Source organism: Brassica napus, chromosome A9 (genome assembly GCF_020379485.1).
Source record: "Brassica napus cultivar Da-Ae chromosome A9, Da-Ae, whole genome shotgun sequence".
Classification (NCBI taxonomy): Eukaryota; Viridiplantae; Streptophyta; class Magnoliopsida; order Brassicales; family Brassicaceae; genus Brassica; species Brassica napus.
In genome coordinates this window covers 6,786,391-6,803,588 of record NC_063442.1, presented here as the reverse complement: position 1 = coordinate 6,803,588, position 17,198 = coordinate 6,786,391, and the positions used below count along the sequence as shown (strand labels likewise).

At 37.5% G+C, this 17,198-nt stretch overlaps 3 protein-coding genes across 5 annotated transcripts; all 3 read left to right on the top strand.

Annotated features, from left to right (window-relative positions):
• The first annotated feature begins 4,977 nt into the window (after positions 1 to 4,977).
• On the top strand, positions 4,978 to 8,826 carry LOC106441762 (splicing factor U2af large subunit A-like). 3 transcript variants are annotated; one of them, XR_001287889.3, is made up of 14 exons: positions 4,978 to 5,206; positions 5,548 to 5,816; positions 5,903 to 5,998; positions 6,167 to 6,237; positions 6,631 to 6,698; positions 6,772 to 6,819; positions 6,902 to 6,961; positions 7,042 to 7,102; positions 7,190 to 7,302; positions 7,383 to 7,829; positions 7,924 to 8,068; positions 8,209 to 8,308; positions 8,376 to 8,443; positions 8,554 to 8,826. XR_001287889.3 is itself a non-coding variant. In XM_013883532.3 (13 exons), the coding sequence occupies exons 1-13, from the start codon at positions 5,102 to 5,104 to the stop codon at positions 8,689 to 8,691; spliced, it is 1,689 nt and encodes a 562-aa protein (XP_013738986.1). In that variant the 5' UTR covers positions 4,978 to 5,101; the 3' UTR covers positions 8,692 to 8,826. The 3 variants fall into 3 exon arrangements, 1 of the variants encoding a protein (XP_013738986.1); XR_007316173.1 differs by having other exon boundaries at positions 8,209 to 8,443; XM_013883532.3 differs by lacking the exon at positions 8,209 to 8,308.
• Positions 8,827 to 9,293: 467 nt separating this feature from the next.
• Positions 9,294 to 10,827, top strand: LOC106441776 (pentatricopeptide repeat-containing protein At2g18520, mitochondrial-like). Its single transcript, XM_013883546.3, has one exon. It carries the CDS (start codon positions 9,426 to 9,428, stop codon positions 10,683 to 10,685), a length of 1,260 nt encoding a protein of 419 aa, XP_013739000.1. The 5' UTR covers positions 9,294 to 9,425; the 3' UTR covers positions 10,686 to 10,827.
• A 580-nt stretch (positions 10,828 to 11,407) lies between these two features.
• LOC106359169 (splicing factor 3B subunit 4-like) lies at positions 11,408 to 13,609 on the top strand. Its single transcript, XM_013798910.3, has 9 exons — positions 11,408 to 11,655; positions 11,728 to 11,776; positions 11,851 to 11,939; positions 12,024 to 12,080; positions 12,151 to 12,213; positions 12,283 to 12,348; positions 12,439 to 12,525; positions 12,633 to 12,726; positions 12,840 to 13,609. Exons 1-9 carry the CDS (start codon positions 11,551 to 11,553, stop codon positions 13,373 to 13,375), a joined length of 1,146 nt encoding a protein of 381 aa, XP_013654364.2. The 5' UTR covers positions 11,408 to 11,550; the 3' UTR covers positions 13,376 to 13,609.
• The last annotated feature ends 3,589 nt before the right edge of the window (positions 13,610 to 17,198 follow it).

The following is a 17,198-nucleotide window of genomic DNA, read 5'->3' as shown; positions in this document are numbered from 1 at the left end:
TCTCTTTCTAATTATAGGTTTTAACTCAAAATATATGTGGATATGATATGAATCATATTATACTTGGTAATTTTTTAAAGAATTTACAACTTTATATAATAAAAGCCTGTTTACGTCGATTCCCTTAGTATTTAATATGCAAAAGACATACATAATTAATTCATTATTCAGAAAGAACTATATATTGATCAACGAGTTATTTAATCACACGCTAAGCAACTACTGATACTCTGATATATTGTCAAAAGACGCAACGTACTACAACTATTAAAAAAACGTATGACCACCTATTTGACGATGATATACACCACTTAAAATATATATTGGTAATTTGACGATGGTAAACGACCACTGAAAAATACATATTAGTAATGTATTACGTAATATAAGATATTTATTAGTATCATAAAAAAAAAAAGTTAAGGTACAGAAAAGATTGCGTTTTCTCACTCTTTAATCACATAATTTAATTTCTTGGTTCTTTTTGCAGCGAACGACTTGGTTGTCAAAATTTATAATTACGAATCATACATAAGAAACCGTACGTACATAGTCATTGAATTAGAATACCGACACTGGTTGTCATTTGTCAAAAAGAAAAGAATACGGACCCTTGGAATCGATAACCTGATAGATTTTAAAGCATGTCTTCTTGTCAGATTGGTACGTACGTGTTTCTATATGGACTGTGGATATATTTTTTTATAAAAGAGTACGTTACTTTAGAAATAAATTTTTTTGCAATTATAAAAAAATATAGTACGTAATATAAGCTGTATATATTACGGGTTTTCTTTAAGAACTTTTTATCATCATCGAACACATATAGTGGCATGGTATATAAAACTAACGGCGAAAGATATCGCACTCGCACATGATACAAACACAAGCAAAACGACGATGAAACTTTAAATGTCGATGGATATCATTTTGTCAAAAATATTAAAAGAGGTTCGGATAGAATATAACTCAATTAGGTAACGAAATAATGTGAGTTCACCTCATGTGACAACAAAATTGGATATCTTATGCAATAGGACGGTCCAATATGACTCTAGAAAATATCTTCCTATGCATATATTATTGTCATTGGTTTATTATTTGAATCACAAAGATTTAGATAATACAAGATGTCTGTCCACGTCTAGAAGTAAATCTTATTATACTAGTGGGTTTTTGTATAATACATCAATAGCTAAAACTCAAAGCTAAAGTTGTAATAACTTTGTTGGGAAGGATATGCAGGAAAAGTGTCCCATGTGTCTTATCCTTGCACCGATTCAAGGCTTTAAATCTGTTTGTTGTTTCTCAAATGTGAGATTTAAATGGTCACATAAAGTTCAAATTCTGTCAAATTAACAATGAAGAAACTGAAAAATATATGTGTCTGTATTTTTTCTTTTTTTTTTTGAACACCAAATATATGTGTCTGTATAAAGAGATGTTATATGTGTCAAAAAAATATTGCAATTTATTTCTAACAAAAAAAGCGGAATCGAGAAGTGATAAAAGAACGCAATTGGTGTAATTTTAGGAAATAAGGATTGATCTTAAAGTGTAAAGAAGCAACAGTGTGTAGGTACTTTTCAAAGTTGAAGTCAGATTCATTGGAGTATAGTGTGATATGTGTCAAAAAATCATGGATTGATGGGTTGAAAAGTCGGTCATCTTTTCTGGTACATCAAATATTGTTTTGAAAATTTCGTTGATAGAATAACAAATGGAAATGAATAGCGCAATATTCCATTTAGTTGATTATACTTTATGAAAACATATAATATAGTGTTGTAGAACCAAAATGAACGCTGCTCAGTTACTGGCTTCGATCGTTTTTGTTGTTCATATTACTCATTTTTCTATTACTATTTTTTGTCAAAAGGGTTTTCATAAAATTAAAAATATTGTTTACACAGTAGCAAGCAAGAACCCATTTTAAACAATGAAATTATATGAAAAAGATCATCAAACTAATACTAGAAAAGAGTTTTTCAACAAAAAAAAAAGTAATAGAAAAGAAAGCAAATGGAGGGTGGAAAACGGACATTGATGAAGAGCTAAACCAGAGCTATTGTTGTTCTTTATTATGTGTAGGATATATACTAATCATTTGTAACACATGCCTATTTTTTTTGTTATACGTTATACGAACCATGAAAACTAGTCGGAGTCGCCCCAGTCACAATGCAGTTGATTAGACAAGTGTGGAAAGGTCACTTTCACTTTAATTAACCAGTCTGATACTGGTTTCAACGTCGGTCTGGTAATCGTTTTGTTGTGTTGATTTGTGGATACCCTTTTCAAAATTTTATTACAACATATATGTATATATATATATATATGTATAAATATTGTATAATCTTACACAATCTTACATTATATTCATTTATAACTTATTTATTATTTTAAATACTATATATTTACCAGAGGGAATAAAACAAAATTAATATATGCATGATTCCTAAAACTAATATTCCAGAAACTTTATTAGAATACAGACCTATTGTTTTGTGCAATGTCTTCTATAAGATCATCAGTAAGATTTTGATAAATCGGTTAAAATCTTCGTAAGATAAAATTGTTTATGGTTCACACGCTGTATTTATCCGGAGAGGCCTGTCAAATAGACAAACTTCGGCTCAGATCAAGTGTTGTCGGTCCATCTAACCCAAGTCGGCATAAGGTTAGGCCAACTAAGATTTTAATGCAGCTTTATTAGCCAAACAATTTGAAAACATATTCATTTGCTTAACTCTTTACTTGCCTAGGTAATTGGATGACATTATTATAACCGATCATGCCCGTTAGAAGATCGAAAGATATAATCGCCTTCTTATGGCTGGAGTAGTATTATGCAGCACTGTTATTCTTGAAATCAGGCCTACGAAAGACAATTGGGGTGGGACTCAATACTATGGTATAGAGTGAACCATGGGTATTGGACACCGAGTCTAGACCTCCAAGGGCCTCGAATCGGGTTACTTATCGGCACTCAAAACTCATAGTTCATTACTTCATTAGATGTGATACTATAGATTTTTATACTACTCTTTTACGAGATTATTTCCACCCCCAGGACATTCATATTATCATTGGGCTGAGACCTAGTAACATGTGGTCAATGGACGGCTTCGCTTGGAATCACTCAAAACTGTTGGTTCATTCCTTCATCAGGTGTTATACTACTCTTTTACGAGATTATTTCCATTCTGAGGACATTCCTATTATCTTTGGGCTGAAACCTAGTAACATGTGGTCAATGGACGGCTACGCTTGGGATTACACAAAATCCAAAATTTATTCAGTTAAATTCAGGTTTAGTCTACTACACAAGAAAAACGAAACATAGACTATTTGGTCGACCACCCGAGTAACACTGGTTTACAGAGCCATGTGTGGAAGGTCTGAGGCTCAGGAAAGATGAAACACTTTATGTGGCAAGCACTTACATGATATTTTGCCACAACATAACGACTTGCCTAAAGATATTTTGGAACTGATAGCAGCTGTCATAAATACGGTGGTCCAGAGAAAACTATAAACCATCTTCTTTATTAATGTCCCATGACTTTTACATGTTTGGGTTTTATCGGATTATCCGCCTCTTCCGGGTTTCTTCCTGAGCACCTTTGTTTACCAAAACATGGACTTCCTGTTTGGAGGAAAAAGTGTAGCCTATATAATACCTCTAATTGACACATTTCCGTTGATCATCTGATACATTTGGAAGGCACGAAATGAGAAAATATTTAATGGAAAAGACGTCTCACAGATTGACACACTCCAGCTAGCTTCGCTTGAAGCGGAATGTTGGAGAAAAGCGATGATTCTGGCCCGCCAGCCGGTGATGATGCTCTACCTTTTCCCTTGGACCCCTAATCTCTGACTTGTCAAATTGATGTCTTATGGATCGACCATGGTACAATCAGTGGATTAGGGTGGACCTAAATGGAAGGAAGGGGTGTAGAACACTTTGGAATCCATGTCTGTCGTTAAAGTCTCTCGGCTTTCCATGCGGAGATGTAAGGATTACTATGTGCAGCGACATGCTTACGGAAGGCGTTTTACTAGGATACATATAAAGACAGATTGCTCAGATTTGGTGGAAATGATTGCTAACCAATTTGACTGGTTAGTCTTTGCCTTCGAGCTAGTTTTATTCTGTCTTCTGCGAGACGACTTTTGGACTTTAGTATATCCCATATACTGAACACGGAATTTGCGTGTAGAGTATCTTGCAAAGGAGGCCAGAAGCATTGGTTTCTTCTTTTCCCATGTAGACAAGATGATCAGAACAAGTGTCCTCTCGGAATGACTTACCTTCAACTAACAATTGATCTCAAGAAATGAGCGTGGACAAAATAAATTAGGTGGAGAAAAAAAGATGACGTAGAATACTAAAAAAGGGTATCAAATTATTTAAACCATTGTTGATGGTTTTATAAAAGAAAAATGTCTTCCATTTTATCCTATATTAACATTGTCTCCAATTTACAAATATAAAATTTTATCTTTATTTAATTATTTTGACACAATAAAATTATAACTATTATTATAGCATTTTGACATATATAGAGAAATAGAAAATGTTTGTTTGGGATTAACTGTCTTTTTTTATACGAAGCTCATACTGAACAAAAAAAAATACGAAGCTCATATACAACTTTTAAATGCATCTTCAACAAGCCTTCAAACCTTCAACATTGAGTCCTGGAATTTTCTCGTCAGAAGAACTCAACTTCAAACCATTATTTTGAAGATCTTCTATCTCCAAAATGAGTTTTTTTTTTGTTGCGGTCTTGGAAATACTATAAACTTTAGAGAAATTTTGGTCATTTTAGTTTTTGAGTGCTATTTTTGTGATATAAATTTAGAATGATGCTATTTTGGAGATTTGCCCTTATAACAAAGTCATCCCAAGTTTTTTTTTTTGTGGTTTGGTAAATATGAACATTTACACTAATACCCCCGAGGTCAAGTTTATCTCCCGATTGTGCCTTAAATTTATTTAGCTTTCTGCTACATCACACACACACACACACACACCCCCTCTTCTCAAAAACCTCAACAGCGATTCGTGGAATTTTAGACGGGGGCGAGTGAGATGTCTGATTACGAAGAAAACGGCGTTGCCGGCGATGGATTTCACTCCGAAGATGGCGGTGGACGCGGCGGCGAGATCGACGACCACCGAGACTCAAAATCCGAGGTATGTACGTTTTGCACAATAGGGCTTTCAGTTTCTCGGAGCTATCACTGTGTTCCTGTGCGTAATTGGATTTGGCTCCGAGATTTGTGTGAGATTCGTCTCGTTTTCAATTGAATATGTGAGATGGGGATAAGTGCAAGATCAATCTCCATGCACCCCCAAATCTCACCAAAATTTGAAGCAAAGATCTTAACTTTAGGGTTAAATTGATTGAATGTTCAGAGCTAACAGTGTTAAGTGTCCACTAGAGTTAGTTTAGATGTTATCTTGCTAGAGTTAGCTTAGTGTTCTTTGAATTAAGGGAGTATTACTGCAGTGACGAGAGTTGTTTTGATGTTTAGAAGGAAATGCTTGACAATGAGAAGGATCCTGGAAGTAAAGAAGAAGAAAGTAGAGTGAAAGGGAGAGATAGGGACCATGAACGGAGGAGGGACAGAGATGGAGAGAGAATCAAGCGGCGTGATGACAGGGATGAGGATAGAGGCAGGGATCGAGATCGACATCACAGGAGTCGTCACAGGGATCGCAGTGTGGAGCGAGGAGATAGAAGAGAACGTGCTAGGGGTGATGATGATGACTACCGTCGAAGCCGTGACCGTGACTTTGACAGGTTGTGAACTCTTTGCATTATGGATGGAACCATTTCCACCTTTATATTTTACAAGACGTTGAGTATTGACATTTTTTATGTTTTAGGCGTAGAGATTATGACAAAGATAGAGGAGATAGACGCCGTCGTCGGTCTCGTTCAAGGGGTAGATCTGAGCGTAGATCACGATCTCCATCAAAGAGGTAACTTATTTTTCTCGTTTGATACTATAGTAACATATTTTACAGAATCCAACTGTGATTTACAAAGAGTATTGTTTAGTTTGTAGAGTAGATTGTTCTCTTGTGCAGCTCTCGAGTTGTTAGTCTTTGTGTTTTCGATTCTTTGAATATCAATCTACTTAATTGCAGTAAGCGGGTCAGTGGATTCGACATGGCACCTCCAGCTTCTGGGATGTTAGATGCTGGTTCTGCTTTTACAGGTATACCCACTTCATATTATACCTCTATTCTAACACAGTTGTTTTCTCTTATATTTATTACCTTGAAAGAGATAACTAAGAGAGGGTTGCTATGGAGTAAAATGCTAGAATTGAAACCTTTGGTTGTATGCTGTTTTTTTCCCTGTCTATCTTTTGAGATGGCAAAGTTGGGTTACTTTCCCCTCTCTTCCAAGATTTTGGTATATCGTTCTTATACTGACTTTGTTCGTCAAAAAATTTGACAATCTCTCTCTTACGAGCTCCTTATAATCTCACTTGTTTCACCACTCTATATTCTAAAACCTATAGGATGGATCTAGGTCTTCTCGTACTAAAGTAGCAAGTAGTAGTAATAGGCTCCGGTCAGGTGCTTACCTTGTTTTCCTTTTGTAGGCCAAGTTCCTGCTCCAAGCCCAAATCTTCTTCCTGGAAATGGAATGTTTCCTTTACAACCTGGACAGGTATGTGCCCTTGTCCCTGCCAAGTTGATCCATGTTCCTGCAACTGATCTTGCTCTTCTTCTATGTCATGCAGCCATTCGGGGGAGTCCCTATGATGCCTATTCAGGCAATGACACAGCAGGTCTGTTATATTTCTCATGGATATATGGAGGATACTGTGATTTTCGTCTGTTCTAACATGCATTTGTATATTGTGTCTTCAGGCTACTAGACATGCTCGCAGGGTCTATGTTGGTGGCCTTTCTCCCTCAGCAAATGAACAGGTCTCATATTGTTCACTGCATATTTTGGTCCCTATGATCTCATCCTGCGTTTGATACATCTATAAATTCTTGTATTGCAGTCTGTTGCAACATTTTTTAGTCAGGCTATGGCTGCTATTGGCGGAAACAGTGCTGGTCCAGGTATTTTTTTCTGCTGTATGCATTGGCTGAAACAGTGCTGGTCCTAGGTTGAATACTGTTACAATCGTTTCTTATGATTATTTTCAGGTGATGCTGTTGTTAATGTGTACATAAACTACGAGAAGAAATTTGCATTTGTGGAGATGCGATCCGTTCAAGAGGCCAGTAATGCAATGACTTTGGATGGAATTATATTTGAGGTATGTCTTATTGTTTGTCATGGCACCAATGTTTCTTCTGTAGGTAATGAAGACTAAACCATATTATTATTCTATCCCAGGGAGCTCCAGTGAAGGTGAGGAGACCGAGTGACTATAACCCAGCGCTGGCTGCAACCCTTGGTCCAAGCCAGCCCATTCCAAATTTAAACTTGGCTGCTGTAGGTCTGACTCCGGGGGGTGCTGGTGCGCTTGAAGGCCCAGACCGTCTTTTCGTTGGTGGACTTCCTTATTATATCCCCGAGTCACAAATCAGGGAGCTGTTAGAGTCCTTAGGAGCCCTGAAAGGTTTTGATCTTGTAAGAGACAGAGAAACTGGAAACTCAAAAGGATATGCATTCTGCGCGTATCAAGATCCCGCAGTTACAGACATTGCATGCGCTGCCCTCAATGGAATTACCATGGGGGATAAAACTCTATGTGTAAGGCGAGCTAACCAAGGAGCAAATCAAACGAAACCTGAACAGGAGAGTGTATTGTTGCACGCACAACAACAAGTTGCTTTCCAGGTTAAATAAAGAATTACATTAGGTTCTGCCTAGAGGTTGCCTCTTTTGTCAACTATGAATTAAATTGATCTTTTTTTTTTTTTCTCTTTGACAGAAGATTATGCTACAACAGGGAACAGCAGCAGCAGCAGCCACGAAAGTCGTGTGCCTGACTCAAGTAGTTACCGAGGACGAGCTTAGAAATGATGAGGAGTACGAAGACATTGTTGTAGACATGAGAGATGAAGGCGGAAAGTTTGGTAAGAACTCTCCATGGCTAAAAGCTAAGCTCACTTCGGTTTTGGTTTGGTGTACAATAGTTCTTGTATCTGTGTTTAAGATTAGATTGAAAGAGTATTGATTTATCTCCGTTTTGTGTTGGTATATGTCTGTTTTACAGCCTTTTGTTGTCCACATTCTGCTATAGAGAATCAGGCCATAACAGGAGACTGCATAACTTCCTTATCTATATATCATCCAAGACACATCCTACTTAGAAGGAACAACTTGTTGTTTTGTGTGTGTTTTTTGCTCTTGGATTCGAATATGTTTGCTATTAAAATGCAGGTGCGTTAACTAAAGTCGTGATCCCTCGCCCCAGCTCCAACGGTGAGCCCGTTCAGGGCGTTGGCAAGGTTTGTTCAAAACCACTTTGGTCTATATTATCTTTTACATGTTCTGTTCTTCTAACCAAGTGGAATATCTCCGGCTAAAACTGTGGAGGCGATGTTTGGTTTTGTGACAGGTGTTTCTTGAGTATTCGGAAACAGAGAGCTCAAGCAGGGCAAGAAACGGGATGAATGGTAGGAAGTTTGGAGGGAACGAAGTGGTGGCTGTGTTTTACCCTGAAGATAAGTTTGAACAAGCCGATTATTCTCTCTAAGATAGTATATTTTAATTCTTCAAATAACTTTTTATAAACCATTTACTTGTTTATGTTGTATCAAGACAATGAAGGATCCATATCACAATGCTTGTTACCTTTTATTTATCAAACAAAGACATTCTTTTGGTTTCACATATCTTTTTTTTTTTGTGTCTGGCTTTTTTTAGTTAATTTGCAAATAATCAAAATCTCAATAACACTTCAAAACATAGCATCTTTAGGTAATAGTTTACGTCGTTTTTTCTTCAAAATGAGTTTGTGTGTTCACTAAAATGTTTCCTTTATTTTTTTCTTTAAAATAAAATATTCAAAAATATTTTATTATTAATACTTACTATTAATTCTAATAATACTTGTTATTTTAATAACCTACAAACTTTACACAATTAATTTTAACTATATCTTTATTATTATATATATAGTTTCTAAAAGAATATAAAATGATTTATATAACTTATAATTGTATTATGGAAGTGAGTATAAAATATAAATATTGAATTTCTTGGATACAATACAAAATTATATACAATAATTTAACTTTCTTAAAAAAAATGTAACACTATTATTCTTTAATTTAAAATTCCAGACATTACAAAGTCAATGCTGAAGTCTTAAACCCAAAGACCAAAATGCCAAACTTGCAAAACCCATTTCTCCCAAAGTCTTAAACCCTAAAGTCATTTCATTTATCCAACAGTCGACCACTACCACCTTCGTCGACGACGCTTGCAATGACGCCGTCTCGCCTCTACCTCCATTTCCTCCGCCGTTTCTCCACCGCCGTCACAGATTCCACAACCACCGCATCTCCCGCCGCAATCACCGTCTCCAAAGCCAAGTCCAAACTCCGCAAAGTCCACGATCCCGACAAGGCCTTGGCGATCTACAACTCCGTCTCCAGCAACCCCTCATCCCCTCTCTCCTCCCGCTACGCCATGGAGCTCACCGTCCGCCGCCTCGCCAGATCTCACCGCTTCTCCGACGTCGAAGCCTTAATCGAGTCTCGCAAGAAAGACCCACAAATCAAAACAGAGTCTTTCCTCTCCACGCTCATCAGATCTTACGGACGAGCCTCCATGTTCGACCACGCTATGAGGACCTTCGAGGAGATGGAACAGCTCGGAACGCCCAGATCCGTCGTCTCATTCAACGCCTTGCTCGCCGCTTGTCTCCATTCCGACTTGTTCGAAAGAGTCCCCCAACTGTTCGACGAAATGCCTCAGAGGTATCGTAACATCACTCCCGATAAAGTCTCTTACGGGATGTTGATTAAGTCGTATTGCGATGCTGGTTCGGTGGATAAGGCTATGGAGACTATGAGAGTTATGGAGGAGAAAGGTGTTGAGGTTAACATCATTTCTTTCACAACAATCTTAGGATCTTTGTATAAGAATGGGCAAACCGATGTAGCGGAGAGCTTGTGGAGCGAGATGGTGAGTAAAGGCTGTGAATTGGATAACACTGTTTACAACGTTAGGCTCATGAACGCTGCGAAGGAGAGCCCCGAGAGAGTCAAGGAGTTGATGGAGGAAATGAGCAGTGTAGAGTTGAAGCCTGATACCATTAGTTATAACTATCTTATGACTGCTTACTGCGTGAAAGGGATGATGGGTGAGGCCAAGAAGGTGTACGAAGGGCTTGATGAGAAAGAGGGTTGTTGTGCTAATGCCGCTACGTTTAGGACGTTGATATTTCATCTGTGTATAAACGGGTTGTATGATCAGGGTTTGGTTGTGTTCAAGAAGAGCGCGTTGGTTCACAAGATTCCGGATTTCAAGACGTGTAAGCATTTGACTGAAGGGTTGGTGAGGAATAATAGGATGGAAGATGCGAGAGGAGTGGCGAGGATCGTGAAGAAGAAATACCCTCCGCGTTTGGTAACTGAGTGGAAGAAACTAGAAGAGAGTCTTGGATTGTATACAAAGGCCAGTGCTGCTGGTTCTTCCCGAACAAGAGAAGTGTCGGATCAAGAAAGTGATGCTGATGCATAAAGCTAAAGAAGATATGTGTGTTTTTGTTTGTGCTGTCTTGCTTGATCCAGGATGCATTTATTTTCTCATGAATTAGCTGTAAAAGCTACAAAAGTTTCTAGTGTTTTGAATTTATATAAAGATGAGAACAATTATAGCTTGATAGAGAGAGAAATAGCAAAGATTTTGTCTCTACTCTGCATGTCCACTCAGTCCATGTAATGTAGATCTATGTACACAATGCTATTAATATTGAATTTAAATTTCTTTTCCACCATTCCTCTCTAGAAAGCCGTAACTTTAAAACTTAAGCCGTAGATTTTATTGCTATAAAATTAGTTCAAAGTTTTGAAAACACTAAACATAAAGTTGTAGAAAATTTAATTTCTAAAGCAAATATATTTCTTCTTCAAAAGCAACTTAATTTTTTTTTGACTAAAACTTGATTGCTTAAATTTTATTATTGTAGATAGTATTAAAGTTGTGTGGAGAAATCACAACCATCACCGATCACCTGAATATCTAACAAATGCTTAATTTGTCAAGTATATGCGCGAAATAAGAGGTTGAAGAATCAAGTTCTTAGAAAGTTACTGTAGCAACACAAGAACACTCTGCTAGGCATGGGACTGAATTACAATCAAACCAAATCAAAAAGTCCCAAATATAAACCTCAATCAAATATTTTGAAACAAAAACTAAATGGGCCTAAAATAAAAAGCCCATTACTAATCCAAAAACCCAATTAGTCGGCGAAAACCTCATTCCTTTATTTCTTCTCCTGAGCTATATAGAAACGTCGAGAAGCAAAATAGACAAAAACCAAAATCCAAAACCTCAGATTTAGCATTCAATCGATTTCTCCGGCGAACGACTCGTAAGTAGAATGACGACTCGAATAGCTCCGGGAGTGGGAGCTAATCTCCTGGGCCAACACTCAGCCGAGAGGAACCAAGAAGCTACTGTCTACGTCGGCCAGCTCGACCCCCAGGTTCTCCCGCTAACTCTAGGTTTCCGATTTCGATTTCGTGTGTGTTTACTCATCTCTGTGAATTATTTGTAGCTTTCTGAAGAATTGCTCTGGGAACTGTTCGTGCAAGCAGGCCCTGTTGGTAAAGTTCAATTCTTTGATTCGATCTCGTTTAGTTTCTTGATCTGATTCTTTGTTTTTTGGTATTTTCATCAGTTAACGTCTACGTTCCGAAAGATAGGGTGACAGGTCTTCACCTAGGGTATGGATTCATTGAGTTCCGTAGCGAGGAAGATGCTGACTATGTAAGTCTCTTGTCTTAAAACTTTCTTTCTTTCTCGGCGCAGTTGTAATGTAAACGTTTTGCTTTGCTTGTTTGTTGTGTGCAGGCGATTAAGATTCTCAACATGATTAAAATTCATGGCAAGCCTATTCGTGTTAACAAGGTGTCTATCATCTTTCTTTATTGTGTGTTTTGAGGAGTTTGCTAACTTTTTTTGTTTTGATTGTGTTTAGGCGTCTCAAGATAAGAAGAGCTTGGATGTTGGTGCTAACCTTTTCATTGGCAATCTTGACCCTGTAAGTTTCTATCATTTTGGTGTTTACTTTTAGCCATCTACTCATAGCTGACGAGGTTTTATGTTACAGGATGTGGATGAGAAGATCTTGTATGATACTTTCAGCGCTTTTGGTGGCATTGCTTCTAATCCTAAGGTATATAATCTTTTACTTGTTAAATTTCAGTCCGTTTATTATTATTTGTTTGGGAATAGAACGGCTGATGCTCCCAACTTTTCGTTTCAGATAATGCGAGATCCTGATACTGGCAACTCGCGAGGTTTCGGTTTCATCAGCTATGACTCCTTTGACGCTTCTGATGCTGCTATTGAGGTCATTCTCTTTTCACTTCTGTAAAACTTGTCTACGAGAATGAGTTGCCAACATATTTCACATTAATAGCTTCTCTAGTCACCTAATCCTGTGAATGTGTATTGCAGGCAATGACTGGACAGTATCTGTGTAATCGACAAATCACAGTCTCTTACGCGTACAAGAAAGACACCAAAGGAGAGCGCCATGGTACTCCAGCAGGTTAGCCTCTCTTACTCTTCTTCACTTGTTTTTTTCTGTTATTCTTTTTTTTTTGTAGTTCTTATCTCTCTCTCTCTTAATGGAACAACAACGCATTGCTTTTGTGAATGCAGAGAGGCTTTTGGCTGCCACAAATCCAATTACCCAGAAAAGCAGACCCCATACTCTCTTCGCAAGCGGCCCGCCAACGCATCCCAATGCTCCTCAAGCCAATGGTATTCCACGTCCCTTTGTCAATGGCGGCATGCCACCTGTTTCTATCCCAGGACCCCGTCCAACACCACCGCCACCACCTCCACAAGTCTACCAAACTCAGCCACCACCATCTTGGCAACCTCAGCAGCATCAACAACAACACGGCTTAGCTGTTCCACCGCCCATGCAATTCCGTCCTACTCAGGGAATGCCTCCGCCACCACCTCCCCAGTTTCTTCATCACCAACAAGGTTTCGGCGGTCCAAGGCCACCACCACCACCACCTCAAGCCATGGGAATGCACCAACATGGATGGCCGCCGCAACACATGCAGCAAGGTGGGCCACCACCGCCGCAACACATGCAGCAAGGTGGACCACCGCCGCCCCAACACATGCAGCACCACCATCCTCACATGTCTATGCCTCCACCACCACCACCACACCAAGGCTGAGTGTTGGGCCATTCGTAAACTAGACAGGAGATAGAAAACACAATATGCTATATTTTCTTGATGTCTAGTCTTTGATTCTCTGCAAGAGAGAGAGAGAGAGAGCGTGGAAATTAGTGCGCATGTCTGGTTTCTAGTGTTCATGTTCTGTTGCAGAATACCTGATACCGTGTGCTTTGATTTTTACCAAAACACTTTGCTGTTAAAATCTCAGTTATTACTTTCTGAATTCTGACCCTTCAGGTTCCTTTTTACACTAATAAAACAAGAAAAAGATAGGGATGATTAAGCAAGCAGAGGTCGTTTGTTGCTCAAGTTATGGACCCATTCTCCTTGCTCACCTTTCCTTGCCCAAACTCAAGTAGTCTTTCTGACCATTGACTGATTCAGCTTCAGTGTTTAAAACCTCAAGAACATTACACTGAAGATAGGGAGAGACACATCTGACATCTGCATTGCGTCTGAGAAAGCCAAAGGAGGCAAAAAAAATCACAGCTATAATTCTACACCAGAAATTGAAACCACGGCTCTTACCAATTAAATCCATAATGTAGATAAAAAGCCATTAACATCTTTAAACATCCAAGCCATCTCAGAAACACTCCCATTGTCCCTAAATGTTTAACCCACAATCGTAGTTACATTTCAAATAAATGTTTATATTTGGTTATCTTTTTTTGAACGGCATATTCGGTTATCTTTAGTTTGAGTTTAACTGATAGCTTTGGCAGAACTATTATCACTATTATCATTATATTTACATTTTTTATAAGAAATAATTGTTTATATTTGGCTATACTTGGTGTACTACATTATATAAAATTTATGTACAATTAATTCTTTATTTATACTATTTGTTGGGAATTGTTTTTGAGAATAAATCTTAACTGAATCTTAGCTAATGTGCTATATATAAAAATGGTTTCAGTTTAAAGATATTCTTCTTTAGCTGAATCACGCAATTAGAACGAAATGACTTGTGTTCGATGTGCTCTTTAAGAAAAAAAGGAGAGGTGCATCGTTTTCAGAAACTTGTTTCGCCATGCCACATGTATATAAATCGTACCAACAAATAGTTCGGCCAATCTTGATGGCCTTGGTTTCATTCCAATGTGCTTCCATCATTTTGCTTTCCACTCGAGATGCTTTTTTCCCACTAATTTTATATATCACCCGGAAATATATTTCAATACTTTTCTAATAGCTATATCAATTTTGAACCAGATTTCACACTAACAACAAAATCAATAAAATTTTGCGGTTTGTTCCTAGTAAAGATGTCTATAGTGGTCAATATAAAATAGAGATAAACAATAGGTGAAGCTTGATTACACCAAAAAAGAAGAAAAATAGATGAAGCTTGATCCCGAGCAATTTGAAATACTTTTTTTTTTCTCAAATCATGTTTTTAAGGATTTTCATTTTGTCCTAAGTTTTAATCACACCTCCGAGAAGTTGATTACGGTTGATCCACATGGCACAAGTGAAATATTGACATTATATTACGACAATGATTATTCACGTCCACATTCTCTACCCTACTAATGGAATGATTGATTTGGAAGCAAAAATTTTAGGAAAAAACTATTTCTTATCTTTGTATACGGGATCCATTTCCAAAAGAAAGATATCAGTCTCAGGTATGGAAACAATTAACGAGGTATGGATTATTAGTATTACATACAAAAACTTGGTTTATTATCTGAGCTCTGAACAAGATTACCATAAATCACACGAAGAAACATGGAGGAAGTTAACTAAATCCATGAACTTTTATGTCTTTCAATAATATGATTAGAAATTGCGGTCTGATTGACTTTGTAGCCTTAGGCAATATGTTGTCATGGCAATAAAGAAAAGGGAAACAAATGATATGATGTATATTGGATAGGACATTGGCAAACAAGGAATGACATACTTTATTTCCCTGTTCATTTACATAATATTTAGGAATAGTGGACTCTGATCATCAACCTATAGTGGCAGTCATTAAGGACAAGGTTCCAAAGAAGAGAGGACAATTCTGATTTGATGAAAGGTTGATAGGCCACGAGGGCTTAATTGAATCGATAACCCGCGGATAGGAAATATTGTAGGGACAGTCCAATCAAGACTCGGCAAGATTGACTAACTGTAGACATGAAATTGCTCGATGAGGAAAGGATAATCCACCATATGAGAAATAAAAGATAAGTGAACTCCATCGTGCTCTAGAAGAGGTCCAAAATGACGACAATATAACTCAAGAAAAAATAGTGGAATTTTCAAGTAAGTTACAAGAGGCATACAAAAATGAGAAAGATTACTGGCAACAAAAGAGTAGAAAAATGTGACATTCAGTTGGGATGCAAACACAAAGTTCTGCTTTGTTTTCACTAAAAAGAGGCGGTCTAGGAATGGAATTATTTGTTTACATAATGAAGGATGACAATGGATAACAGATGAATCAGGGGTGGAAAATGTGGTAGTGTATTATTTTGAAGATCTCTTACATCTACCTCACCCATCGACTTTGATAGTTTCTTACAAGATATCCCGGTTAGTATAAATCATCAGATGAATAGACGTCTAATAGCTGCAGGTACAAAGAGGAAGTTCGACTAGAATTATCTATGATGTACTCGGAAAAGGCTCAGAGACTGGATGGAATGACAACCTTCTTCTTTCAACATGCTTGGCAGATAATTAAAGATGACATACACAACTTAGTGAATACCTTTTTGCAGACAAGGAAGCTGGATACCCTGTTGAATATAACAATTATTTGTTTGATTCCAAAGATGGAAAGACTTACAAGGATGACATAGCTAGGATTAATAAGCCTTTGTAATTTTGGATACAAGATTACCTCTAATGTGTTGTACCATAGTCTGAAGAGCTGTCTGTCAAAACTAGTTTAAGAGACCCAGTCATCTTTTGTAGCAGGACGTTTAATTTCAGATAATATTTTGATAGCACATGAAATGTTTTATGGAATGCTGACAAACAGATCATGTCAGTACAAATTTATGGCAATCAAAACAGATATGAGTAAAGCATATGATAGAGTGGAGTGGGAATTTATTCAAGTTCTTCTGACGAAAATGGAGTTTGATTGTCAATGGATCATGTGGATGATAGAGTGCATCACATCAGTGCAATACATGATACTGCTAAATGGACAACTACGAGTCCATATAGCTCCTCATATGGGACTGCGATAAGGATATACACTCTCACCATATCTTTTTATCAAATGTACGGAAGCGTTGATTGCAAATATAAAGAAAGCAGAACAAGATAAATAGTTAACATGATTAAAGGTAGCAAGAGCGAGTCCGGTGATTTTTCATCTTCTATTTGAAGATGATAGTATCTTCTTTTGCAAGCGCAGAAAGAAGAGTGCCAAACAATTTTGCAAATCCTAAAGGATTATGGAAAAATGTCGGATCATAATTTTTGCCAAATCATATCTGCAATTTCGTCATAGGATTTAGGAGGCAACTAGAAAAGAAATGCAGGACATTTTAGGTATCCATAATTTAGGAGGTATGAGATCTTATTTGGGAATTCCCAAATGTTAGGAGGCTCAAAGACACATATTTTTGGGTTTTTTCAGGATCGAATGCATACTAAGTGAATGGCTGGATAGTTAAATATCTTACAAAAGGTGGAAATGAGGTTCTAATAAAAGCAGTGGCAACATCAATGCCGAATCATGTCTTGTCTTGTTTCAGATTACCAAATACATTCACGTCTAAGCTGACAAGCATTGTACATATCTCAGTTCTGTTGAAATTCTAGAGGAAATGCAAGGGGTGTGTATTGGATTGTCTGGGGAAAGTTA